This window comes from Schistocerca americana, chromosome X (assembly GCF_021461395.2).
Source record: "Schistocerca americana isolate TAMUIC-IGC-003095 chromosome X, iqSchAmer2.1, whole genome shotgun sequence".
Taxonomy (NCBI): Eukaryota; Metazoa; Arthropoda; class Insecta; order Orthoptera; family Acrididae; genus Schistocerca; species Schistocerca americana.
This window is the reverse complement of record NC_060130.1, coordinates 163,932,478-163,960,094: the sequence shown is the minus strand read 5'-3', so window position 1 is coordinate 163,960,094 and position 27,617 is coordinate 163,932,478. Positions and strand designations below refer to the sequence as shown.

The 27,617-nt window shown below is 43.1% G+C and overlaps 1 protein-coding gene across 1 annotated transcript in view; it reads right to left on the bottom strand.

Moving 5' to 3' along the window:
- LOC124555175 overlaps nt 1-27,617 on the bottom strand; it is a 247,777-nt gene that overhangs the window by 71,153 nt on the left and 149,007 nt on the right. Inside the window, exon 8 of the mRNA XM_047129001.1 lies at nt 25,225-25,346. Within this exon, the coding sequence (XP_046984957.1) occupies nt 25,225-25,346 (122 nt within the window). The remainder of the gene's footprint in view (nt 1-25,224; nt 25,347-27,617) is intronic.

Here is a 27,617-nt window from a genome sequence, read left to right as displayed (position 1 = left end):
GGTTTGGATTTATTTCAGTTGTTTAACATGTCTATAGTAAATCAGGTCCTATCAGTGAATCAGACTGTGCCTTCAGACAGTGTTTCTAGTCTATGTGAAGAATTTGCAGACATTTTTGCACTGGGCTTAGGTTGCGCTAAGAATTATGAAGCAGCTACAGAGTGTGTTGGGTAAAATTAACTATTATCATCGCTTTCTGCGCAATGCCTCTTCCATTTCAGCTCCGCTTCATAGCTTACGCCGTAAGGGTGTTCCGTTCGTCTGGACAACGAAATGCGAACGCGCCTTTCGCCAGTTGAAATCGGCGTTGCTTTCTAATACTTGCCTTACACCATTCAATCCCCAGAAACCCCTTTTGTTGATGGTCGATGCATCGGATTTCGGGATCGGTGCTGTGCTTGCGCACCAAGTTGGCTCGCATGATCGCCCTATTGCCTTTGCGTCCAAATTGCTCTCGTCTGCGCAAAGAAATTATTCACAGATAGAGAAAGAAGCTTTGGCTCTCGTGTTTGGTGTTACTAAGTTCCATGATTTCTTGTATGGTCGTCACTTTACCATCATCACAGACCACAAACCTTTGACGTCGCTTTTTCATCCGAACAAGCCTGTACCTCCGCGTACAGCACAGAAATTCATTCGCTGGTCTATTTTCCTCTCGCAGTACCGCTACGATATCTTGTATCGGTCCACTGCTAAGCACGGAAATGCCGATGCGTTGTCCCATTTGCCTGTTGCTGAGGATAGAGCATTCGATTCTTCCGAACTTGCTTGCATGTTCATTGATTCAGAAACCAATGAAGTGGTCGAATCGTTTCCGATTGATTTTCGTCGTGTAGCTACAGCCACAGCTGCTGACCCGGTCCTTGCTACCGTTTTGCGTTTTGTTGCTACGCAATGGCCTTTGTCAAAGTCTCGGATCGAGGATCCGTTGGTTCGCCGATTTTTTGCTCATAAGGAGAGACTTTTTGTTCGACGTGGTGTTTTGTTGTTGCGTTCTGATAATGATCAGTCCAGAGTCGTGGTCCCACGTTCGTTACAGTCCTCTGTTTTACGGCTTCTTCACCAAGGACATTGGGGTATAGTGCGAACGAAACAACTTGCTCGTCAGCACTGTACTTGGTTCGGCATCGATGCTGCGATTACGAATATGTGTTCTTCTTGCATGGCGTGTGCCGAACAACAATCCGCACTGCCGCGGAAAGTCTTAGCATGGACAAAAGCCACTTCCCTTTGGCAACGCTTGCACATCGATTTTGCTGGTCCATTCTGGAATGCTCGATGGTTGGTTCTGGTAGATGCCTTCAGTAATTTTCCTTTTGTTGTCCGGATGTCTTCCACGACGTCAACTGCCACCATCCAAGCGTTGTCTGCTATCTTTTGCATTGAAGGTCTTCCGCAGACTATTGTTTCCGACAATGGCCCACAATTCATGTCCGCAGAATTTCAGTCATTCTGCCAGGCCAATAGTATTCAACATCTGACATCCGTGCTGTTTTCGCCTCAGTCAAACGGTGCCGCTGAACGATTGGTCCAGACTTTCAAGTCACAGATGTTGAAGTTGACAGAGTCGCATTCTCGGGAGGACGCGTTGTTGCTCTTTTTGTCATCGTATCGCTCTCAGCCCCGAGATGGTCGCTCGCCGGCGGAAGTGCTCCACGGTCGTCCTCATCGAATCTAGATGTCTTTGCTGCACCCGCCGCATCAGGTTCCTGTGCAGCGGCAGACTCCTGCTTTTGCTCCAGGCGACGTTGTATTCTATCGCAACTATCGAGGTTCACCGCGTTGGCTCGCAGGGCGCATTCTTCGCTGCCTCGGCCGCGCGATGTATTTGGTTTTGTGGGCCTCAGGTGAGGTGCGTCGGCATCTCAATCAGCTGCGCCTCTGTCGTCGCACGGGTTCTGCCGCTCCCCGTCTGCTTTCAGCGACGGTGCCGTCCGGTCAGCGCCCTGGGGACCCATCTACTGGCTCGCCTCATCCCCAGGTGTTACCAACGATGCCTTCCATTTTGCGCCATGGCGACGTGCCGCCGCAGCCTGTTCTCCCGCCGGCGCCGCCCACATTCGACGCTTCGCTGCAGCCGCCACGCGCCTCCATGGGTCACGCGCCGCCGATCGCTTCCCGTGACCAGCCGTCCTCCGCCATGGAACTCTTGCCCGCTCCGGACCACATGGCGTCTTCGCGCGTCGGATACCCCGCCGCAATGGAGGTCGACCCTTCGGCCCCTCCTGTCTCTTTACGGGCGCATACACCGCATGTTGACGTGCACCCTGGACTAGGTTTTCAGGCGTTTCCTAGCTCCCCTCGGACCGAATGGCCAGGTGCGGGTGGCACAGCCTCGCCTGTTGTTAGGCTCCCCACCTCATCGCATACGTCAACATGGGGTCCTCCCCACGGCGGACGGAAGCCTTATCACACGACCGTTCGCCGATTTGCGGGGGAGGAATGTGGTGTCACCGCCAGACACCACACTTGCTAGGTGGTAGCTTTAAATCGGCCGCGATCCATTTAGTACATGTCGGACCCGTGTGTCGCCACTGTGTGATCGCAGACCGAGCGCCACCACAAGGCAGGTCTCGAGATACGGAATAGCACTCGCCCCAGTTGTACGACGACTTTGCTAGCGACTACACTGACGAAGCCTTTCTCTCATTTGCCGAGAGACAGTTAGACTAGCCTTCAGCTAAGTCAATGGCTACGACCTAGCAAGGCGCCATTAACCATTTTAAGGTAGTCTCACTTGTATCATCAAGGAATGCTGTATAAAACTGATGGATTAAAAGTTAAGTATTATAGCAGCTACGTACTTTTCTTGCTACCATTCATTACGTATCCTGTTTCAGGCCTCTATCTAGCCTACGTGAGATTAACGCGTGCCTTTCGGCTACTTCAGTGTGGCGTAGCTGTCTTGTTACGCCACAACAGGGGAAGTTGCAGTTCAGATCAGAGACACTGTATGCAAACTGTGATTGTGACTCCAGCCCTGGGCCTCTGTTGTGGGAGATGAATCTCCCTACCAGAAAAAATGGCATGTTTGTTAGAATACTCAGGGAAGCATCGAATGTGTATCACATTGTTGAGCAGTAGTTGTTGGCACCTGATCTGCACCCCAACAACCATGAGCAGGCTCTTCAGAGGGCTGGTCTGAAAGGCACCTGTCACACACGGTGAATCGGGTGCAGCATCTGCAATGGGGAAGACAATGGCAAGCCGTAAGCCAGGCTTCCATAATAAAGACAGGACAAGATCAGCACTTTGTAAAGCCACAGAAGTGTAAAGCAGCCTGCACTCCAGCTGGTGTTACTGAGGCAGCAAAGAGTATTAACATGTGACCAGCATGTTCACTAAGTTGATGAAAATGGGGAAGCCATGTAAACTGGGCATTGAAGAGTAGTCCCAAAAAAGTCATATGACTCCACCACACTGAGCAATTAGTCACCAAGGTAGAGTTCAGGATGTGGATGGAGTGTATGACAGTGACAGAAGTTTATGACGCATGTTTCACAGTCTGAAAACCAGAAATGCTGGATGAGAGCCCAGGACTGCACTTTTTGTACGGCACCCTGCCGTCAAGCATTCAGCAACATTCAACAGTTGAGGAACCATAGTAAATGGAAAAATTATCAGCCTACAGGGAGGGCGACACTGTGGGCCCCACAGCTGCAGCTATACCATTGACAGCCAGTAGAAAAAGCGGCACACTCAATACAGTCTCTTGTATATGGGTGACACTTTATGAAGAACCAAGCTGAACCCAGAAAGTATGGTGTGACAAGAATTTGGTGCAATGAGAATGAGATGATGATCTATGGTGTCATAAGCCTTTTTCAAGTCAAAGAAAATAACAATAAAATGTTGATGCTGGGCAAAGGCTGACTGAGTGACAGACTCCAAGCATGCCAAATTGTCAGCAGTAGAATACTCTTGGCTACAACCACCCTGTGACAGAGTCAAAAGACTGAAGTAGAAACACAGCCACTGGCTCACCATACATAAGAGCAACTTGTGGACTACATTAGTGAGATTAATTGCATGATAGCTGTCCATCTCAAAGAGGTGCTTACCCAGTTTCAGTACCAGGACAATCACGTTGTCTTGCGATTGAGATAGGAACTCGCTCTCATTCCAGATACTGTTGAAAATAGCAAACCTGTGACATTGACAATCCACCGTTAGCTTTTGTTTTGTTTTACTTTAGGGTAGAAAAACAACGACGGTCGTACGCACCCACGTCAAAATTTAGAACACGGAGACAAAGAGAGCCGCCATAGAGAAACACAAGTCCTGAACTAAAGATTAAATGTCCTTTGCCATCTTGCTATGACAGATAAAAAGTAAAATGCGGTTGACAGGCCACACGTCGTTCGCTAGAACGCCCAGTAACTCAGATGGTGAACACAAATGAGAATGTAAGTGGTTAAAAAAAGGGCATTCCGTCAGGAAATGGAGACTGTCGAATATTGAGGGCAATGAGCACAAAGTGGTGGGGGAGCACCACTTAACAAATGGCGATGGCTACAAAGACAGTGCCCGATATGCAACCTTGGTAAAATGATCTCATCATAGCGAAAGGACCGAGAGGAAGTCATCCATACCACTAGAAGCGTAATTCATACAAACTTGTTCCCATGACGGGAGGACCAGCGGTGATGCCAAAGTCACACCACCTCCTGACAGATGGCAACACAGAGATCATCAGAGGGAATGTAAGAACTAGCGGGCTGAGACATGAGGACAGCAGCCTTGGCTGCAGTGTCAGTGACCTCGTTTCCTCTCAGACCGATGTGACCAAGAACTGACAAACATCACAGTGCCTCCATCAAGAGTGAGCAAGTGACAGCTTTCCTGGAACCGTTGCAATAAGGGATGGATGGTGTAAAGCACACAGAGTCTTTGAAGGGCACTGAGAGAGCTGGAGCAGATGACACAACTGATAAGCCTGTGTTGCTGGATGTACTGCATGGCCTGATACAGGGTACAGAGCTTTGCTGTAAACACTGAGCAGTGTTCTGGAAGATGATACCGACAAATGTTGGTGCCAATGACTAACGTACACCTGACACCACAGTCAGTCTGAGAGTCATCAGTGTACACAAAGGCACTACCACAAAGTTCCGTGTGAAGGTCGTGAAACTAAAGGTGAAGGAGCAAGGCTGGAGTAGTGTCCTTAGAAAGTGAATGAAATCCAAGGTGAACACAAGCCACCATACGAAGCCAAGGTGGTGAAGGGTTCACACCCATCGGGAAAGTGGCAGAGCAGCAAACTCTGCAAGATAACAGAGAAGAGGGATGCGCACCATGCTGGCTGGCAATCAAACGAGTCATCAAAGGAGGTGGTATAGGATGGGTGGCTACACATGGCAGACAAATGGCATGCTGAGGAGAAAGTCACAGTGGTAGGACAGCGGTAGTTCACCAGCTTCTGCATACACACTCTCAACCAGCCTAGTGTAAAAGGCACCAGAGGCCAAACAGATGCCACGATGATGGATAGTATTAAGATGCCGTAAGAGGGATGGACATGCAGATGCATAAACAAAACACCCATAGTCTAGTTTCGAATGGATGAGGGACCCGTACAAACGGAGGAGGATGGTTCGATCTGCTCCCCAGGAAGTACCATTGAGGACATGTAGGACGCTGAGGGACCTCATACAGCGAGCTGCCAGGTAAGACATGCGAAAGGACCAAGAAAGTTTCCTATTGAGCATGAGCCCCAAAAATTTCGTAGTTTCAAGAGAAACAGGCCCAAGCTTTATAGATGGTGGAAGAAACCAATTGCGCTGCTAGAAATTCACACAAATTGTTTTGTCAGAGGAAAAACAAAAGCCACTGTTGATGCTCCATGAGCGAAGAGAATTGAGACATCGCTGAAGATTCCGCTCAATGAGACAAGTCCGTGCAGAAATGCAATAGAAGGCAAAATCGTCAACGAAAAGGGAGCCAGAGATGCACAGCAGAAGACAGGCCATTATAGGTTTCACGGCGATAGCAAAGAGGACGATGCTCAGGATGGAACCCTGATGCACACTGTTTTCCTGGATAAAGGCGTCCAACAAGACAGAACCCACAAATTTGGTCTTTTAAAAATTCCTGAAGGATATGGTGTATACTGCCACGGAAGCCCCACGTGTAGAGGGTACGGACGATAACAGTCCTCCAGCAGGTGTTGCAGGCTTTCTCCAAATTGAAAAACACGGCCACAGTCTGGGATTTCCACAGAAAACCAAATCCATACTGTGCAGTGGTTAGTAAATTGCAAGACTCAAGACGCCATACTAGCCGGGCATGACTCAAATGTTCCATCACCTTGCAAACACAGCTGGTGAGAGAATTGGGGTTAGTGCCCTCTGCCCATACGCAGTTGTACATATGAAGGAGAAAATGCTTGCTCACAAGAGAAAGGTGCTGCAACATCTGAATGCGAACATCATCTGGCTCTGGGGCCGAGGATATGGATGAGGTGAGAGCATGATCTACCTCCCACATAGTAAAGGTGGCATTGTAGCACTCACTATTCTGAGAAGCCCAAGCTGTCTCCCCTTGTTTCTGCTCGACGACAGCAGGGTGATAGTGGGAGGAATCTCCACAATATGGTGGCCCAAGGTGTTGGAGATAGCAATAGGGCCAACTATGACATTGCCTGCTACTGTCAGGTTGGAACTTGGGGAATGGATCCTGGTCCCAGAGAGCCATCTGAGGTTGGCCGACACGATGGAAAATGGAGTGGAACTGTTAAAAGAACTAGTAAATGAAATCCAGTTAGCTTATTTGCTCTCCTGAAGAACGCGACGACACTCTGCACCAAACTGTTTATTATGAATGCAGTTTGCTATCGTACAATGATGGATAAAAATGCAGAGAGCACTTCTCTGTGTGTGAATGGCGTCGCAGCATGCCTCAGTCCACCAAAGTGGACCGGGAAGAAATGTGAGAGCTCAAAGCATCTGTGAGGATGCAATTTTGTTTCCTGGAGGCTGAGTACAAATGGATGCTGTGATTCTAAGAGCAGCCATAAATCCTCTTTGTTGGATCAATGACCACGAACATCCCACTGAAGGAGAGTCATAACTAGGAAAAAAATGAAGGGGTGTCACCAAAGTGCTGCCGAGTGCCATCCGTCGAAGACTTGCTGCTACAGAGCACAGAGGCAGGAGGATCCTACTCCATGAGGTCTACACAGAGGCATCAGCATTCTCCTTCTGTCAGTCTCCAGGGCAGAAAAACAGCTGGTGGTGTATACCGGCAACATGAAGGTCAGCTGGGCAAGGATAACATGTGGCGGCACCGTTTAAGATGATCTACAAGTCGGAGAAGGAGAAGACCGTTTCCCTTTGTGTGACCTCTTGCAGCCATTCCAGTTGGCAGAGGAAGACTCAGATGCTTGTTCGCTGGAGGGACGTGGGAAGTCTTCACAGGAGTATTCCTTCTGTCCTTTCTGGCCTGCCGGTTGTGTAGCTGATGACTCTGCCCCGTGAGGTGAGAGTTTGGTGGTTTGCGGCACAGCTGGAGGAGGAGGTGGGGATGCTACCATGACACTAGGTGATTTCACAATCGTGGTGCTAAATTTGAGGTTGCATGTCTGCACAGCCATTTCATTCATGGAGCGAGATGCAGCAAGAACAGCACTGTATGTGCCAGATGGTAGAACACAAGGTTTCTGACTCACCAGCAACTTAAGAGCACCCGGGTAAGACATCTTTTCCTTCACCCAAGTCTCCTGGACAGTCTGCTCATTGAGATACATGGAACAATCGTGGGAGGAGGCGGCATGGTCGCCATTGCAGTTGATACACTGGGGAGAATGAGACAGACAATCGCCGTTGTGAACATCCCTACCACAGGTTACACATTTGGCTGGGTGACGACAGGACTCCCAAGTTTGGTTGTAACAATGACACTGGTAGCAGCGCATCAGGTTCTGAATGTACGGTCGGACTGAGGTAACTTCATACCCTGTTTTGATCTTAGATGGAAGAACCACTCTATCAAAAGTGAGAAAAGAGTGAGTGTGTGTGTGTGTGTGTGTGTGTGTGTGTGTGTGTGTGTGTGTGTGTGTGTGTGTGCACGTGCGCGCGCGCACAAAGGTTACATCTACTTTTTTCATCACCTGATGGACTGCAATGACACCCTGATCAAAAAAGTAGGAGTTCTGCCTCAGTCAGACCATCGAGCAGCCTAGTGTAAATAACACCACGGGAAGATTCCAGGGTTTGATGGGCCTTGACACAAACAGGACAGACATGGAGGAGCGAAGGGGCAAACAGTTATGCTTAAGAATCAGAAGTAATCTCCGAAAGCAAAGTCCCATTTCGTAGACGAGAGCAGGAATTCACAGGACCAGCAACTGCATCAAAACCTATCTGGATATAAACGGATTTACCGTAGCAAAGGACTGACTGTCTTCAGCACATGAAACTGCAAGCAACCTTGGTGCAACTGGGAGGGTCTTTGAATCATTAGCCTCATTCCGTTTACGTTTAGTTCACATTGACTGAGAAGATGATGTTTGGCTCATGGCAAGAAAATCCCCCATGATCACCAGCATCTCCAATGGTGCGCTCCTTCCAAATGGGGGGCCCCCTCAGAAGGGGGCACACCCATCTTAAAGTGATTGTTCACACCTCCCAAACACCTGACAGAGGGACCAATCAGCAATTTAGGAAGATAGCAGCTCAGGCAATCACCCCTCCGTGGGTCACCTCTCAACCCAGGGCTGGGAATTACGTATTACCCAGTCATCTGATACAGTGTGAGAATCGTGGGCTGGCCTTCAGGAGCACACAGGGAGGAAGAAGAAAAAGAGGAACCTCGAATGCCGAAGTGGAGGAAGAGCAGGAGAAGGGGAATGAAAAAAGAACAAAATAGAAAGACAGTGGAGAAACTGTTCTAATATCAGTGACTGAATATGCAGAACACATTTCCAACAACATCACACATGTTCCCCAAGGGAGGGGAAAAAGAATAGCAAGAGGATAGACATGCAGCACAAAAGGGAAAAGATGCTGCAAAGGCTGGGGCCCTGTTGTAGCCAAGCACAAACCCACCAAAGAGCGGTGAGCCCCCTGGGGGCCCCACAGTTAGGTGAATGACATTCAACCCTGCACTGCTTTACAAGATGTGTTTAACCAGACTCAGTCTTTTGCCTGTTGTAATGTATGGTATTGCATAGCTTAATGGATGATTTGATAATGGCTTAGGCTTGAAAATAGTCGAGTAATAAAGAAAATTAATATTGCAACTTCGAAGGCTCTCTGCAATTTATTGCATAATCTGGTAAACCGTACAGTTGCTGATGTTGTGCCTTGCAGGATGCTGGAAATTAGTAAAGCCACAAATAGGTGTTAGAGCATTTGGATGTGTATTCAGTCAGGCTATCAAGCCATGTCACGGCAAAGGGCTAGGGCACTGAGGAATTCCCACCCACTGAACGGAGTACTAATGACTCCAGATGACTTGTACTGAAAGGTAAGTGAATTCGCTCCACCTGCTGTTTCAAGACACAAAATGCTGGCTGATGATTCTCAGACGATGCAAGGCTCAAGCATAAGGCAGGGCAAAATGTTTGGTGACAGCATCTGGGTCAGTGGAGCTAGCAACATTCAGGAAAACACCAGGTGCACCTGTGAGGGACTGGTGGCCATTGAGGCACTAAATATTTGCCCAAACCTGCAAAGGAGGTGCACACAGTACATACCATTTCCAGCACTCTTGTTTCTGTTGTTTTGCTAGGTGGCAGACCCAAACGCAAAGGATGGGTCCTCTCCTCAGATTACCACCATTTGCACACACGATGGTCTTTCGAGACTGTGCAGAAGCATAATTCATTGCCGAATGTGATGCCATTCATCAGTAGTCCATTCGTCTTGGTCACATCACCATTCCCAACACAGCTGTGTGTGTTGTGGTGTTAACTTCAGCCAATAAATTGGACGGGAATTCTCTGGTCTGGCAGTTGTTAGATCCCAATCGATAGTGCGAGACGACACAGAATGTTGCAGGAAGGCCACTACTTGTTCTCAGATGGCAAGTGCAGGTGATAAGCAGTGATGATGATGTTCTACGTCTATGTCTACATATGTACACTGCAAGCCACTACATGGTGTGTGGCTGAGGGTAACTTGTACCACTACTAGTTATTTCCTTTCCTGTTTCATTCCCAAATAAAGGAAGAAAAGAAGGACTGTTGATATACCTCCGTACAAACCCTAATTTCCTTATCTTCGTGGTTCTTAAGTGATACATACGTTGCTAACAGTAGAATCGTTCTGCAGTCAGCTTCAAATGGCAGTTCTCTAAATTTTCTCAATAGTGTTCCACAAAAAGAACTTTGTCTTCCCTCCAGGGATACCCATGTAAGTTCACAAAGCATCTCAATGAATTACAATGAAACAGAAACATGTCATTAAATACGATATGTAACAACATCAAACAAGCAATTTTAATGGTGCATTGTGATTAACAATAAATTTAAGAAATTACTAAAGAATGAGACATCTTTATCTAACATCCAAAAAAGCTAAAATCACCATAAGTACAAACTAACATATTGTTAACAAACTGTTTTCCACCTTAAAGCAAATCAAAATGTTAATAACTTAATTACAGACCGCTGATGATGCTTTACCACAAAAAAGTGAAACACGTTTGGTAGGGGGGTGGGGATGAGGGGAGGGGGGTGGGGGGTGGGGGGGGGGGGGAGTTTTCGTAGTTGCAATGACAGAAGAAAAATACCTTCCAGAATTGTACAGGAACTACGGACAATATGGCCACACAAATGAAGAATTCAAAAAAGAGTTTAATCAGTAGACCATATAACCAATGCCACTCGGAGAAAAATACATTTCTAACTTTACTGACTTCTGAAACACACCTTGGTTATGAAATGCAAAGACCTCGGCTGTAAACAATGGTAACAGACAACCTTACTATTTAAAGACATTGCACAATACCATAAAATCTCATAGATATTTCAAATGCAGGGTGATTATAGCTTAAGTTAAACTTTCAAACTGCTGTAGAAATAACACCACTGATCAGAATGATGTCAAATTGCAACAGAATATTATAAGAGAAGGGGGAAAATGCATGGCAGAAGAACTACAAATGAATCATACAACAATCCCTGAGGTGTACATTTGACGATAAGCAAACTATACTACTCAGTGTGCATGGGTGTAGAGGTGTGATGCTGTTAGTTACGTAAGCCCATACACCATGGCAAGGTCAAATCACACAGCATGGGAAAAATTCTAGCGTTTCCAAAATGGTGCTTCAGCAGTTGCTTCACTGGACTTGCAATGTGCGGAGGTGCGCCATCTACTCTCTCGCTGGCAAGTCAACACTAAGCAACTCGTGCACATGGGTAATTTTGAATTGATAGTAAAGAAGGACTTTATGCACCATTCTCACAGGTATGTCCAATGTTCAGGCAATTCTCTGTACACTACACGTTTGCACACCACCGCTCATCCCCTCCTGCATTGCTGTGGCCACTGCTTCCACACTGACGTCAAATCACTTAATTTCCTCCCTCTACCAGGTTGCACACCAAAAGAACCTGTCTTTTCGAATTTCCAAATTATTTTCTCCAGACCAATGGCAGTCATTGGACCCAATGCCCCCCCCACCAAATCCCTTCAGTGTCCAGAACTTCTGCAGAGCGATGTCTGCACAGTCATCATTCTTGTAATACAGCTTTACAAGCAGAGCGCAATCCTGCATTGAGACAGTCATGGTGAATGTTGCACACGCAAAAGAAGGAAAAGCCATGTACCCAGTGTGTTTATACCAATTTCAATGGGTCATGCACATGACAGGTATTTTCATTTACGTATTCTGACACATACATTGGTCAATTTTCACACTATTTTTTTTCTTCTGCCATAAGTTTTACCCTTTCTCCGATAGTACTCCATTGCAATTTGACATCATTCTGACCAGTGATATTATTTCTACAGCATTTTGAAAGTTTAACTTTAATTATGATTACCCTGTATATCCACTGTGATTCCTTTATTCAGATAAATCATTGTTTTACAATACTGCTAGACTTACAACAATTTTTAAAATTGTAAATTCTATCCAATATGACATCCTTAAAAATATGTCAATGGGTTCTTAACATTATTTACTAACAAACTGAGTGCATTTAACCTGGGTTAGCATTGACTTACTAACTTTGACTTGCTGAGGGAGTTAACAAAATAGTATTGTGAAACCTCTTAAATATGCTAATTTAAAAGTCCCAAATTGTTTCAGTTTAAGATACTAAGTCTGGCATCAACAATTTTGGCAATAATCAAGTATAATTTGAAGAAAAGAAGAAAATGAATGACGTATAACAACCTGCACCTGATTCAGGACAATATAAAATTAATTTGACCCTACCACAGTGCGTAAACAATGTTAAGGATCCCCCTTAACATTTCTGTCAATACACTTTCACATAAATTGTGGTGCACGACACAACATTGTTTACATGCTTAAAGAATTATTCACATTTACACAATTACCATCAACTTTTGAAGCTCATTTGTCTTCAGGAACATATTCATGATCTTTAGAGGGAGGAAGAGTTGCTGGCTAAAATATAACAATATCCATTACTATGGATGCAACAAAAAGAAATACATGGGTAGTAACCACGTATAAAAAAAAAATTGTTATACTATGTAGCTACAGGAACAAATAAATGAAAGTGCATATTATGTCTACTAGGTATACAACGTGTATACCATGTATATACAGGAAACAAGTTCGTTTTTTGCACAAAATACAAAAACCACGTAATTAATATGTTTTTACGAAATGAAATAAAGCAAATGCTGCAAGAAACAAGGAAGAAATTATGTATAAAACAATACAGTAAAAACCTGGTTACCTGTGTCACGTTAATTTTAAAGTGCTGTATGTATGTACAGTGCACTGTATGTAATGAAATGTGTGATATTTAATCTTTTAATTCATACACTACAACGAGTGGTAGGAGTAAGAGAAAATTTGTGTTGCGGAATGTGAAACTGGAGGCTTTGAAAAGATTAGACAAAGGAGAAACATTAAAAAAAACTTACTGCTGAGTGTGGAGACGGTGAAGTGACAGCTGGAGATTGAAATAGAAACAGAGACAAAACTGAGAAGTTTTCATCAAACAAGTGTTCTATTTCATCATTTGAATGGAAGACAATCATGAAATCTGAGTATGAAAAAACAAGTGAAGCTTTGTTCGTTTGGTTTACTCAACAAAGACAAAAAGGAAATCTTAATTTCATGACCTACTCTGCAAGAAAAAGTTATATTTTTTAGAAATGAGTTAAAGGAAGGTGAAGACAGTTTACTGCAAGTTCAGGACAGTGGTAGGACAGGGGAAACAAGTGATATGGCGTAAGGCAGTCAAAAACTTTCGAGGATTCTCACAATTTTGTGAGAAATTAAGAAAAATTATACAAGCAGAAAATCTTACTCCTGATCAACTGTCTAACTGTGATGAAACAGAGCTAAATTATAAAATGCTTCCATCTAAAACTCTAGCCTCAAAAGAAGAAAAGGCTGCCCTGAGCTACAAGAAACAAAGAGAGATTAACAGTTCTTGCTGCACATCAAATGCAAGTGGAGACCATAAACTGAAGCTGCTACTAATAGGGAAGGATGCTAATCTTAAAGCTTTAAAAAATATCACAGCTATTGCAATGCCTGTTGCACACGTCCACCACAAATCTGCTTGGATGGACAAAAAAATTTTAACTTCAAAGATTTTGTTCCAGAGACCAAAAGAAAGGTGAAGAAAAAGTGCTTGCCTTCCAAAGCAATCTTAATGCTTGACAATGCTGGTTCGAAAATTAATGAGGAAGAATTATAATGCGATAGTATTTGCACATTGTTCTTACCCTGTAATGAGACAAGTTCAATACAGGCATTTTACAAATCTTACAATTGTTGAAATGGTTAATGAACCCACTGAAGATAGTGACGAGGAAGAATTGCCTGGAGAAACTGTATCAGTGATCACTAACACAAAGGGTTTGTCAGTGCTAGATGTGGTATCGCGTTATATCGAGCAGCAAGCAGAAGCTACTCCAACTGACGCCAAGCTTCTTAGAAGATGGCATAACATTGTTGGTAAACAAAAAGTTCTATTTTAAAAACAAAGGACTATGGGTGATTTCTTTAAAATGTAACTTACATTGTTGCAACTTGGAAATGTGAGCCCATGTATGTATATACAACACAGGTATGTACTATATTGTTTTTTAATCATTGTTGTGATAGGTAACCATTTATTCATGATTTACCTATCAATTTACTGATGATTACGTATTATCCCAGTTTTGTAATTCAGGGTAGCCTCAGCCCCATTTAGCTCGAATTACCAGGGCTCTACTGTACAGCTAAAATGCTTTTATAGGGTTATGTACAACTAATCAAAAGAGCAAAAATTAGTATTAAAGTGTTTTTTGCATGTGGGGGGCGAGGGAGGGGGGGCGGTTCAAGGTAAGTGTCAGTTAACCCATTCATATCAGCAATTTCATGGGACACGTAAGCACTATCTCAGTATCTCAGAAGTATAAGCAGAAATGAAGAGAATGTCACATGACATTTTCCCCAGCCTACAGTTGCTAATTTTTGTTTACAGAAGTCACAGTAAACCTCCAATCAATAGGCCTGAAATTTGAATTCAGCTTCTCATGAAAACAAGATCACTGTCCCACCACAGCACCATCTCTGAACAACATTTTGATGAATAGATTAAGATATTATACAGATAGCAAATAGAAAAATTGAAGTTAGATTATCGAAGAAAGAGGAGACAAGCATCACTGTGTCCACTGATCTACTCGTATCACATAACAGGAAATGGTGAGTCATTAATATTTCAGAAAGAAGGACAATAGGTCAGAGTTTAACATCTCAGCAACAGAAGGTCATTATAGGTACAGCACTTGTATGTTCTGAAGGGTGGAAAGCATTAAGCATGGCCAGCGACCATCTACAATCATACAGTGAATGCACAGAAAGCCTCTATCAATGAAAGTCTATACTAATGAAGCCAGACAGAGAGTTAAACCATATCTGCCTTAAACAAGAATCCATATCTTAACCAGTGTCCATTTCTTCAACCATTTCCTTTTCCTCAACATCATTGTAAAGCAGAAGACATAATGTGTGTATGATGAAAAATCTGATAAGGGAGAAGAAAAGAAAACTTAACTATGTAAACCACCAATGGAGAATACGCAACAGGATAATATTTTCAATAATGAGGCAATCATTTAAATACAACTGGCATTCTCAAATTTTCTTATGAGAATAATACGACTAACCTTAAAGGTCACTATAAATCAAATTCTGTAAATGTGGAATAAGAATCAAAATTATTTAACAGGATATTTCGGAACCTTGCTGTCAACATTATAAACAATAGGCCAACCTTATTTTTTAGTTAAGGAATACATACTTTTCAAGTTGCTTACTAGTTGCATACACTTTGCTCACTGTGTCTATCCACCTGACATTAAGAACTGGTCAGCTTCTAGTTGTGAATTTTGTTGTACCTGTTATTGATCCAATGTGGACTATGAATAGTCTGAGGAAAACAATACGTGTTACAGTGACGCGACTGGTGATGGAAGAGATAATCACATCTACAAGCTAAGGTTTCTGTTATAACGTCAAGTTTAACAAGTATATTTCAGAACGACACAACACATATAAGTCACAGAGTAAGTTAACAAGCAAGACATGTGTACACGTTAGCATTCGAATGAGCACTGAGTCCCAGTCTAGCAGCCGCTGCTCGGCTGGCCGCTTAGGTGGCGCAGCTGCTGCATGGCTGGCAGACAGCACCGCACGTAGAGGATGCGCGTAATTGTGCAGCGGCGCTTTGAATGATCGGCAAGTCACAACACTTTTCCCCCCTTTGAAATTGTTGCACTGGTCTTGATGGAGGTGTCCTGGAGATGGCTAACGTCCATGGGCATTGTTTAACTCGCCGTAAAGTCTCTAGGAGGAGGCTTTCAGTACGGACGGAAGTGTCCCCGATGCTAACGGGTCGAGATGACAGGAGACGTAGGGGTCGAATCTGCTGGGGCCCCATGCACCAATCTGCCCGTTGCGGCAAGTCCAGTTAATATGACAGGAGACATGGGCGACGTGTCGGCGTCCGTTGGAGGAGGAGGCGAGTAGATTTGCTCTGACAGAGGATGGTCATCTGGTTCCTGCATGGGCACGTCTCCTGGTGGCGTCCGTTCTTGTGCTGGCATTGTGATGACGGTGAGAGGGCTGCGTTGTGAGTATTGAGAGATGCCAAGATCCCGAGTGTCAGGTAGAGGCAAAGGTGGTGTAGCGGCATTCGGAACAGGCGTTGCTGGCACACGAGGCCGAAGCTGGTCCGAATGACGCACTGCAACACCCGTGTCCGTCTGGATTTCATACAGGCGTCTGCCACGGTGTCTTAAGATGAGGCCAGGGCTCCATTTTGGCCGCCTGCCATATCCCCATACCCAGACGAGTTCGTCGGTGGTGAACCGGCCAAGTGAAGGCACCCGCGGCCGTGAGGTGGAAGGCCGCAGAAGATGAAGTAGCGTGCGGGGCTGTCGGCCATGTAAGAGCTCAGCCGGGCTGTGGTCGCCCATGGGGGTGAAACGGTAAGACGCCAGAAACTGGAGAAGCACGTCATCAGCAGCAGAAGAAGCCAGAAGTTTCCGCATCTGAGCCTTAAATGTGCAGACCAGTCGTTCAGCCTCACCGTTGGATTGTGGATGGAACGGCAGGGCCGTGACATGCATAACGCCGTGACGAACACAAAAATCCACAAATTCGGAAGAGGCAAATTGCGGACCATTATCAGTAACAAGAGTAGAGGGGAGGCCTTCCAAAGAAAAAATGCAGGCAACAGCACTGGTGGTTGCCATGGTGGTAGGCGACGTGCAACGGACAATGAAAGGAAAGTTAGAGTAGGCGTCAATTACGAGGAGCCAATAAGGGTCCCGCAAAGTCAGCACGAATGCGCTCCTAGGGCTTCTCAGGTGAAGGCCACGGTGACAAAGATGACTTCGGGGCAGCGGCCTGTGATCCACAAGGGCCGTAGGGAGCGACCATGTGTGCTATTTCAGAGTCGATGCCAGGCCAGTACACATGACAGCGCGCCAGAGATTTTGTGCGAGACACACCCCAGTGCCCCTGGTGAAGGAGGCACAAGACCGAAGCACGCAAAGACGCAGGTACCACAACACGCGGCGAAGCATTGTCAGTGGAGAGGAGGATAACACCATCCCTAGCCGTGAGGCGGTAGCGCAAAGTGTAGTAGTTCCGCAACGGATCAGAAGTCTTAGCGGACGGGCGATCTGGCCAACCCTTCTGAATACAGCGTAAAACCCGGGAGAGGGTAGGGTCAGAACCCGTAGCAGCTGCCAGCCTGTCCCCAGTGATGGGGAACCCGTCCACAACCCAATGCTCGGCAACATCCAGGTGGAAACACAAAAGTTCGTCCCTATCGAACGCCTGATCAGGACCCATGGGAAGGCGAGACAGAGCATCAGCATTTGCATGTTGAGCCGTTGGCCGGAAATGAATCTCATAATTGAAACGAGACAAGTAAAGAGCCCAACGCTGGAGCCGGTGTGCAGCCTTGTCGGAAAGTGACATTGATGGATGAAACAGTGAAACAAGTGGTTTGTGATTCGTAACAAGATGAAATTTTGAGCCATAGAGAAAAACACCAAACTTATGAAGAGCATAAACAATGGCCAAAGCTTCTTTTTCAATTTGAGAATACTTTTGTTGGGCATACGTGAGCGTTTTGGAGGCATAAGCAATGGATTGTTCCGAACCGTCAGAAAAACGGTGCGCAAGGACTGCACTGACCCCGTATTGAGAGGCGTCTGTGGCAAGAACAAGATGTTGGCCAGGTCGATAAGTAGCCAGGCACGGGGCCTGCTTCAGCATAGTCTTCAATTTCTGGAAAGCCGCTTCGCATGACACGGACCAGTGAAAAGGAACGTTTTTATGCAACAGGCGATGCAACGGCTGAGCCACCGAAGCCGCAGACGGTAAAAACTTGTGATAGTATGCTATTTTCCCCAAGAAGGCCTGCAGTTCCTTAACAGATGTAGGGCGAGGAAGGGCATTGATCGCAGCGACGGTTTGCTGAAGCGGACGAATACCGTCCCGAGAGAGTTGAAACCCCAAGTACGTGATAGGTGCCTGAAAAAATTGTGATTTCTGAAGATTACACTTAAGACCGGCAGTCTGTGAAAAAGTGTGCGGAGATTTTGAAGATGTTCTTCAGTGGTGGAGCCAGTGACAACAATGTCGTCCATGTAATTGATACATCCAGGGAGAGGGAGCAATAATTGTTCCAAGATTCGCTGAAAGAGAGCAGGGGCGCTAGCAACCCCGAATGGCAAGCATTGGTATTGATAGAGGCCAAAAGGCGTGTTAAGGACCAGAAACTGCCGGGAAGCAGCGTCGACAGGAAGTTGATGATAACCTTCTGAAAGGTCAATTTCGAAAAATACTGGCCTCCAGCAAGTTTAGTGAACAGTTCTTCAGGACGGGGCATAGGGTAAGTGTCGATGAGGCATTGAGCATTTACAGTGGCTTTGAAATCGCCACAGAGACGAATATCACCATTTGGCTTAGCAACGACAACGACAGGAGAGGACCACTCACTGGAAGTGACAGGAAGCAAGACCCCGGAAGTAGTGAGACGATCCAACTCCCGTTTTACCCGATCACAAAGGGCCACAGGAATGGGCCGAGCCCGAAAAAACTTAGGCCGAGCAGTGGGTTTGAGCGTGATATGAGCTTCAAAGTCGTTTGCATGGCCTAACCCAGGAGAAAAAAGGGACGAAAATGTCATCGACAAGGAATCCAGTTGAGCACAAGGAATAGCATCAGAGACAATACTGACAGTCATCTATGGAGAACCCAAAAATGTGAAAGGTATCGAAACCAAAAAGATTTTCTGCGTTGCTCTGGTCGACCACAAATATGGGAACAGTGCGAACGACGGATTTGTAAGATACCTCAGCATTAAACTGTCCCAAGAGAGAAATCTTCTGTTTATTGTACGTCTGTAATTGCCGAGTGACAGGTGACAGGAGTGGAGAACCCAACTGAAGATACATCTGAGAATTAATTATAGTGGCAGCAGAACCGGTATCCACTTGCATGCTAACATCTCGACCAAGGATTTGGACAGTGAGGAATAACTTCCCTGAAAGGGAAGAAGTGCAATTGACAGACGAATTAGAATCAGCGTCATGTTCACGAACATCATGTATGCAGTCAGATTTGCAAATGGAAGACACATAACCTTTCTTTTTGCAATTGTAGCACACAGCCCAACGTTGGGGACAATCCTCATGTGAATGTTTCGTAAAACACCGCGGACATGAAGGAAGTTGCCAGAGGTTTTGCTGCTGTTTCTTAGCGGGTTGTTTACGGCTAGGCCGAGGCTGTGCGTGGGAGCGCACTGCGGCCATGTCGGCCGGCGGGGATGTGTCACAGAGTAAGTTGACAAGCAAGACATGTGCACACGTTAGCATTCGAATGAGCACTGAGTCCCAGTCTAGCGGCCGCTGCTCGGCTGGCCGCTTAGGTGGCACAGCTGCATGGCTGCCAGACAGCGCCGCACATAGAGGACGCGCGTAATTGCGCGGCGGCGCTTTGAATGATTGGCGAGTCACAACAGTTTCCTAAAGGGAGACATCATGCCACAGCATCTTTGCTGCCTTCAAGGAACAGGGGTCTTTCACCCTAAATATGTTTATAGTAGAATGTGCGATTTGAAAATAGGATTTAGAGAATTCTCGGGTAGAAAGGTTTAGTGCTGCACCTTCAAAGAGTACGTGCGCTGTGGTATCTGCTATGCGGAAAGGTTATGCAAAAATTGGAAAGTATTACAAGACAACAACCTATATACCTACGACCTTCAGAAGTTGCAGACATAACGAGCATCCAATTTCACAGACCACACTGAATCCGTGTTGTGCTTTCTTCAACAAAATACTCTTTACCTTCTGAACACCCATGTTGTTCACAGGTGCATCTACTTTACATGGCCGGTAAAATACCTGCATATTGGGCTATGGGAACACACATGCAAATGCTGTTAGATCTTACCAACAAAAGTTTTATGTGACTATTTGTGAAGGAATAGCGTGGATAGAAGATAACAATGAGAAAAGAAAGACGGAAGGTGGTTTAAGACCTCATACATGGCAAGGTCATTACAGACTGAGTTGAGGTTCATTTTGCAAAGGTTGGGGAAGGCAACTGTCCATGTCCCTTTCAGGAAGGATTTAGGGAAAGCACAAGAAACATAAATTGGCATTGTGAAACTAGGTTTGAACCAATGACCTCCTGAATGCGAGTCCATTGTGGAGTGGTTGGTAATAACCTGAGACCAATGCCTCTGGTAGCATGCTTAACTGGAAAAACTTAGCAACAGTTTCTACATACTAAACTTACAGAATCACTAAACAATGTAGTATGTGCTGTGCCCATCATCCTCTGGTTCCAGCACAACTGAGAGAGCATTCTGGAGTTGACGAGCTAGCACAGCTACTGGTTGACTTTGGGGGACATGGGCATGTGAGACAGGACCAACTGAATGGCCAGTACATTCACTCGATTTAAAGCTGCCTGATTATTTTGTTTGGGGGCAGGTCAAGAGTGTGCGCATTATTCCAATTACTACCACAGCTTAAACTGTTTGCCTGAACCAATTACGTACTTTGTGACATGGAAAATAGTCCACTCATTCTGACACAGTTGTACAATCATTGCCGCAAAGGTACAAAACAGTTATTGAGGCTTGGGCAGACTTTATAACACCTGTTGTAAATCTATTTGAATGTGCCTTCGATCAAATTAATTGGTATTTAATTATTCTTTTTCATGCCCAGAACCTCACAGACTTTGGTGTGTGCAACTCAAACAGATGATTAAAAGGCATAAATATCTCTACTTATCACTGCTCCAAGTTTGTACACGAAGTTCTGAAATATCCTGTGTCTTGAATCTGTAAAACAAAATGCATCTCCCAGAGAGAAATGTTGGATGGAGATGCAAAAAGGTGTGAATGTTGGGATAGGGCAGGGGAAACCAAATCTGTTGTACCTAGCCAAGAGCAAGGAAAACTACTACTACAACAACAATAACAACAACAACAACAACAATAATAATAATAACAACACACAAAATATGATGGTGAGTACAACGAGATGACGACATTTATTAAATAACACATTATTTTATTGGATTTTTTTAAATTCAGCTGAAATAAAGAGAGTAACAAAGTTGGTAGAAAATGTATACCCACAAGTGTGCAAATGTCTACACTCATCCTTTTGCTATTACAGCCACATCATCATATACTGTAGCACAGGATCACAGGGAATGTGGTCTAGGGTGGCCCTTATTTTTCAGCTGTCTAAGGTTTTAGCCCCCCCTCCCCATTTTATTCCAATCAATAACAAAATGATACTGCCAAATTTTAGCTCAATTGCACACCTACAAAACAAACAACCATGGAGTTAGGTGGAGTTTTGAACTTTTGCTATGTGATTTTTGTTATGCAGTTTATCATCATCATCATTATTATTATTAAATTAAGTCTTCTTATTAGAGATACTGCTTTTTAATAATCCTGTTAAGACTGTAGTCAATATTGTAATATTAATAACTATCATAATTTTATTAACAGTAAAACATTAATAGTGTACGTTTTGGCTGTAGTAGCCAGGTGGGGGTGACAGTGGCCTCTTCCTTTTATTGATTTGGAAGTGCTACAGTCTAGCGGCAAACACTTAAAACTAAGCAGCGACACTACTGTGGTATTTTCAGCAAGTTTTGTGGTGACAGTTGCATGCTATTGTCTGCTGTGTTATTGTTTGTGTTTCCATTATGTTCAAACTATGGTAAGGGAGAAATATTTCATATTAAAATTAATATTGTGAGTTAATTGTGACAGTATTAGCCAAATATTATTATACTCCAACCTTCACAACTATGTTTTTGCGAGCTGTTTGGGTTATGTGATTTCGTGTTCACACAACATTTAGTGGTAACAGTGACTATATGGGGATGGTGGTCAGTTTCTTGTCATGGAAATGTGACCATATTTTTGCAATGTATTTATCTTGTTTCACACAATCCGAAGTGTAAGAAGCTGCTCTTGGAGGACCACAGTAAAGTAGTCAAGCACACTCGTTTTTAAATTATTGTTTCACAACTGTTTGTACTGCTGGTGAAAATTACCTGTCCTGTCATGGTCTCCCTAGAGGAAAATGGCATCAACACCTTTACGTCCTTCATTACGAATATCAAGAAAAGACATAATGTCTCTCTTGTCAATTCTATTTCCAATCAAATTATTGGAGTCAAAACTACCCTCAATGAAGCAAGTCCTAAGTGTTTTCTTCTACAATGTAAGAACTGTAAATCTTACAATACAAAGTGCAGTAATTGTGATTCAGGAAGTTTCCATTTTTTTTGCATAAAGCACGAATTCCTACTAAAAGAACAGACCACTGCACTGAAAAGTACTCTATCTGTATGACAAATGGAAAGTTGTACAAAAAATGTGCGCACAACTTCAAGCAAAAAATAGATATATATTTGTGGAAAACATGGATTATCTCTTTGACATAGCCCATTCTGATGCTCTTGGACAGATGAAAAATTAGGAAGATAAGAAATTCTTAACACTTTGGTGTCAGAAAGGGCAACCTGACTATACATCTTGTGTTGATCAAAAGCAAGGAAGAAAAACCATACAAGTGGAGTGCAACGCAAATCACTAGGAGAAAAAGGATATACGAAGAAATGGAACAAGATTTTGCTACTTTAGAGATTACTATGTCAGAAAGTTTTCACTGAACATCGAGAAGGCAAGAAAGTGATAGTAGTGACAACAGTGAAAGTTCCCCTATTGTCATTCAACATATATCCACCAAGAGTAAAAACTACAGCAGTAACAAAAACTTGAGATACACTGCAGTTTTTTACGCCCTGTGCGTCTGAAGTTTTTCATAGGTGCAAATTCAGTGATAGAAATGGCGTTTACATATTAATGACTGCTGCAGAAGCTTTTGGGCACGAAACTGAAAACCTAGTCACAACCTGAACTTCTTTTCAGTGTCTCAGAAAAAAATTTAGAGAAGCAATAGACTGTATCAGTAACCTTTCAAGGCAAGGAACAATTGTTGGGGTTCCTTGAAACCTGGAAAAGATCAAGCCATGGCTGTTGACCTGGCAGTAGAGAAGTGGGGTATAGCTGACAAAATTCAGGCACTTTGCTGTGACAAGAGAGAAAGAAATACGGGTCAAGTAAATGGCAGCTGTAAATATCTAGAAAAACTGTTAAGTCGTGAACTTTTATACCTCCCTTGCTGTCATCACATTTTTTTGTTGATGTTGAGGACTTGTTTCAACTCAATGATGGGGGTAACTTCTGGCAAGGACATGGAACTTTTCAAGAAATTTATAGCAACTTTGTTCTAAGTCAACAACAATGCTTACATAACCAGTAGCAGTGAAGTATTTGATGATGTATGGCCTATTATTTTCAGATTTTATGAGAACAAACTTCCTACACAGAAAAAACAGTGAGATTATTACCAAAACTTGCTGGAGTTGAGAATGACCTTCTTGGTGGCATTCCAACAAATGGGATATTGTTTCACATCCCAGGAGCTGTAACTCATTCTAGGTGGAAGGGAAAAGCTATACAGGTATTCAACTTATACATGTTCCAAAATTGGTTTGACTATCTGACACAGAGAAGAACACATTAACAACAATATGTATTTTTGTGGAGCGCTTGTAAGTCTGGGCACGGTTTCAATCAACAGAAGCAATTAAGGTACCGTACCATAATTTCCTACTCACTATTCAACTGATAAATTATAGGGATATTGATCCAGTAAAAAATTTAAAATCACCACTGGTACTTGGGTCAAGAAACTATGGCACTGGCTTTATTTGATGACAATGTTCCAACAAAAGTCAACGCAAATATTGTTCAAGTCATCTAGGAATCAGAAAAAGGTGGAAGAAACTAAAGTGAAAAAGTACTTTATACACGAAAAATGTTCTTTCTTCTACAAACAAAAGTAGTGGGGGGGGGGGGGGGGGAGCAAAAATACAAACATTAAGATAATTACATGTAGCTAAAGGACACCCTAATGTACAGCTACACGTTTTGAGTTTGTGATCATTCAGTTGTTCAAAACACTATTGGAAACCTCCTCCAGAAAATGACTTCACCTACTCTATCAGATTTTCCATCCTTTCCACAGATTCAGCATGTATGTGTGAATTCCTAAGGGACCAAACTGCAGAGGTCATCAGTCCCGGAGATTCAGCAAAACACTGTTCAATTACATTTTTAATTGCAAGAAATGGTAGAAGTAAGTAAACTCTGTGATTAGTGGATAAGAGAGATGTACCATAGTAGTAATATCAGTAATGAATGGTATGTATATGTAGAGGCATTAATACTCAGCAAAACCAATTGTTTTTAGCCCATTTTTGGCACTGATTCACCACCCAGTCACAATGACTTTCAGAAAAGGATCTATGACATTGTATAAAGATCACTAGCCACACACACCAGAACTTCATTTTCCTCTTTAAACCAAATTCTGGAATTATGTGTAAAGAAACAACATCTTCATAACATCATGAAGATGTATCTGTGGGAAGTCCCCTGTGATAAACAAATTGGAGATGAAATTACATCAACTGGTCGTTGTTTTGTCTGCCAGAATAATATGATGAAAGTGCTCAGTACTTTCAGGAGAGGTGACAGTGATTGGGCCAGCAACCTGATGTATGTTTCAATGATGGTGAAAACATCAATAATGCTATTGCTCCAGTTTAAAAGTCAAAACTTTGTCAGTTTCTTGTTTCTGCAGGTTTTTGTACATATCTGCAGGGTCACAACATGGTAATTCCTGTATCAACAGACATACATTTTTACTTTTTGTTTGGTAGACTATGTACAATATCTTGATTATAATGCTAGTTACTCTCCACAAGTCACATACCCAAAATATCAGTGTTCCCAACTCAAAAAAGAATGAATTGCTGTAGGTAAGTACCCCACTACTATCTGAACAAATTTTCCAGAAATGTTTTTACGATTTGTGTAAAATATATACAAGACAATTTAGAAGATAATTACACACCAAAATGACAACTTGTGCAAAAATGAATTACCTGATGTCAGGGCATTAGTGCAAAGTGGGCATCCCCACTCTTTATCTCTTATGTTAAGTTCTCCACATTTCTTATGTACACCTTGTGATCCACAGTACTTGCACACAATTATTTCAAACACCCTGCAATAACAATTATATCATAAAAATTTCTACATAAATTATTAAATATTGGATGAACACTAGTACAAGGTTGGAAATTTCTAAGTGAAATACAAAACTGGTACGAGTAAAGTTAAATAATATGTAATTATCATACAGAGGATGCGTAAATTTATTTATCAGGTTCCACAGGACCATGAGAGCCAAACTTATTTGGTCATGGAACAAGTCAGTACATAGTTTACAGAACGGAGCTCACAAAATTTATAAACAAAAGAATTAAAAAACAAAAAAAAACTGTAAGAGAGTATATGAATAAATAATGTCACAGAGAAAATTTCTCAACTAGTGCGAGAAACTCCTGTACAAACTAGATGTGACCCATACACAAATCTTTCAACTTGGATTTGAATAAATTATGTGTAAAATTTCTAAGCAAAATGTACATGGAGACAGCGAAGCAGTACACATGGGAAGTACTGAACATTAATAGAAGAATATTTTGACATGGATAATGGATAATGCATATGAACCAGGAAAAATTTTGAATTCTGATGGCACTGGGGTCTTTTATAATTTATTTTTCTCAAAAACATAAGATGATTCTGTTCACGATGGAAAATGGATTGTATGAATAAAATGGAGAATGTACTCTATTCTTGGAATTTGGGACAACGTTCTCAGGTTTGTGTGAATACAGCGAGTTGAACAATATACTTCCCCTGAGAAAGTTCTCAGCTCGTGTAAAAGGGTAGGGAAGGTTGCTCAATGTGAAGAACATTCTCCAATTTTGTGTGAATAAAACACGAGAGGTTTCTCACAAGTGTTTTTCAAAATAAACTCTGTAGCACATTTCAAGCTGAGTTAGTTTTCTTGAGGTCAAGTTTTACCGAGACTTTTTTAGTAAAAATTGGATAATTTATGTTGCTTGGAAGGGAAAGGAGTATATACATAGGCCAAAGAAATACCGAATAGAAAGGCTGTAGAGGTTATTACAGGTTTAAGAATCAAAACATTATTTTGCTGGCAAATCACTTCCTCCCAAAAGTCATGAAAGAAGAGGGCCTTTCAAACGAAGTGAAAATGAAGACATTTTTGTGCTATTTAGAAGATACAGATTCTGAGATTGGTAGAGGAGGAGACGTAGGTATACACTAGACAAACATGTCACTAATTTTCAAATGTTCTTTACCACATTACCCAAAAAGCACCTCTGGGGTCCAATTTCATAGAATCGTAGAAGAACTAGAAACAGTAACGTTAATGCCACAATCGAAGAATCAGTTTCCAAGTGTTGTGGAGGCATCCATATACCAATCACGTAACCTGTTGTACACGGAGATGAATATATTAACCGAAAGGGCTTTCCTACGATCTCTGTGATTATAGCAAAATGTTTACTAGTGTAGATGCTTCATGGCCTGGGTCTGTAAATGATGCTAGGACATGGAGAAAGTTTTAGGTATGCCAGATATTAAGAGAGAAACTGCATAATATTTTAATTTTAGGAGATGAAGAGTGTGACATTGCACCACAGTTAATGACACCATTCCAGAATTCACAAATGTATGATCAGAGGGCCTACAACAGTCTTCAGCATGGCAGAACGAAGCTGTTTTGGAAAATTCTGTGGAGGAGATGATTACTTCACTATATAACTACAGTGACAGTGACACTTCAAGCATCTGTCACAGCAAATAGTTATGTGACTGGAGGTTTTCCATTATCACCATAGAAATGGAGCACAAGTGGAGTCAGCTCCACAACTGTGAGCAGCTACATAACAAAATTATATTGCCATAAGTTTTGAAATTTTAATATGAAACTCATATGAGTAGCTAATTCCAAAATAAGTTCATCTCAGGAATTCAGTCTGCGTCACAAAATAAATATTGCTGCAATACTGAAGTATTGTTTTTTTTGTGTCACTTTTGTTCTTTCTCCCTACACCGGTTGGCCTATTTAAGATATGCTTCCTCACGGCATAAATGTTGTTTTTGTTATGTCAGAAAGTAGACAGTTCAGAAAAATTAGTAACAGGTTAATTACAAATCTCACAATCTGTTTCTCATACCAAAATTGCATGGGCAACAGCATAAATTTTTGATGTGCAGTTGGACCATTGCCCTTCACATTTAACCAAAATTATCTCCAGTTAAAAATTCTAACAGAGTTCTGGTTTGGAGTAGATGAAAATATTATGTACTCTTAGGATTTTGTCCGCATTTTATTTATTTATTTTTTTCGCCTAACTTCAACAACAAAAAGTTTTCCATCTCAAAAATTCAGTAT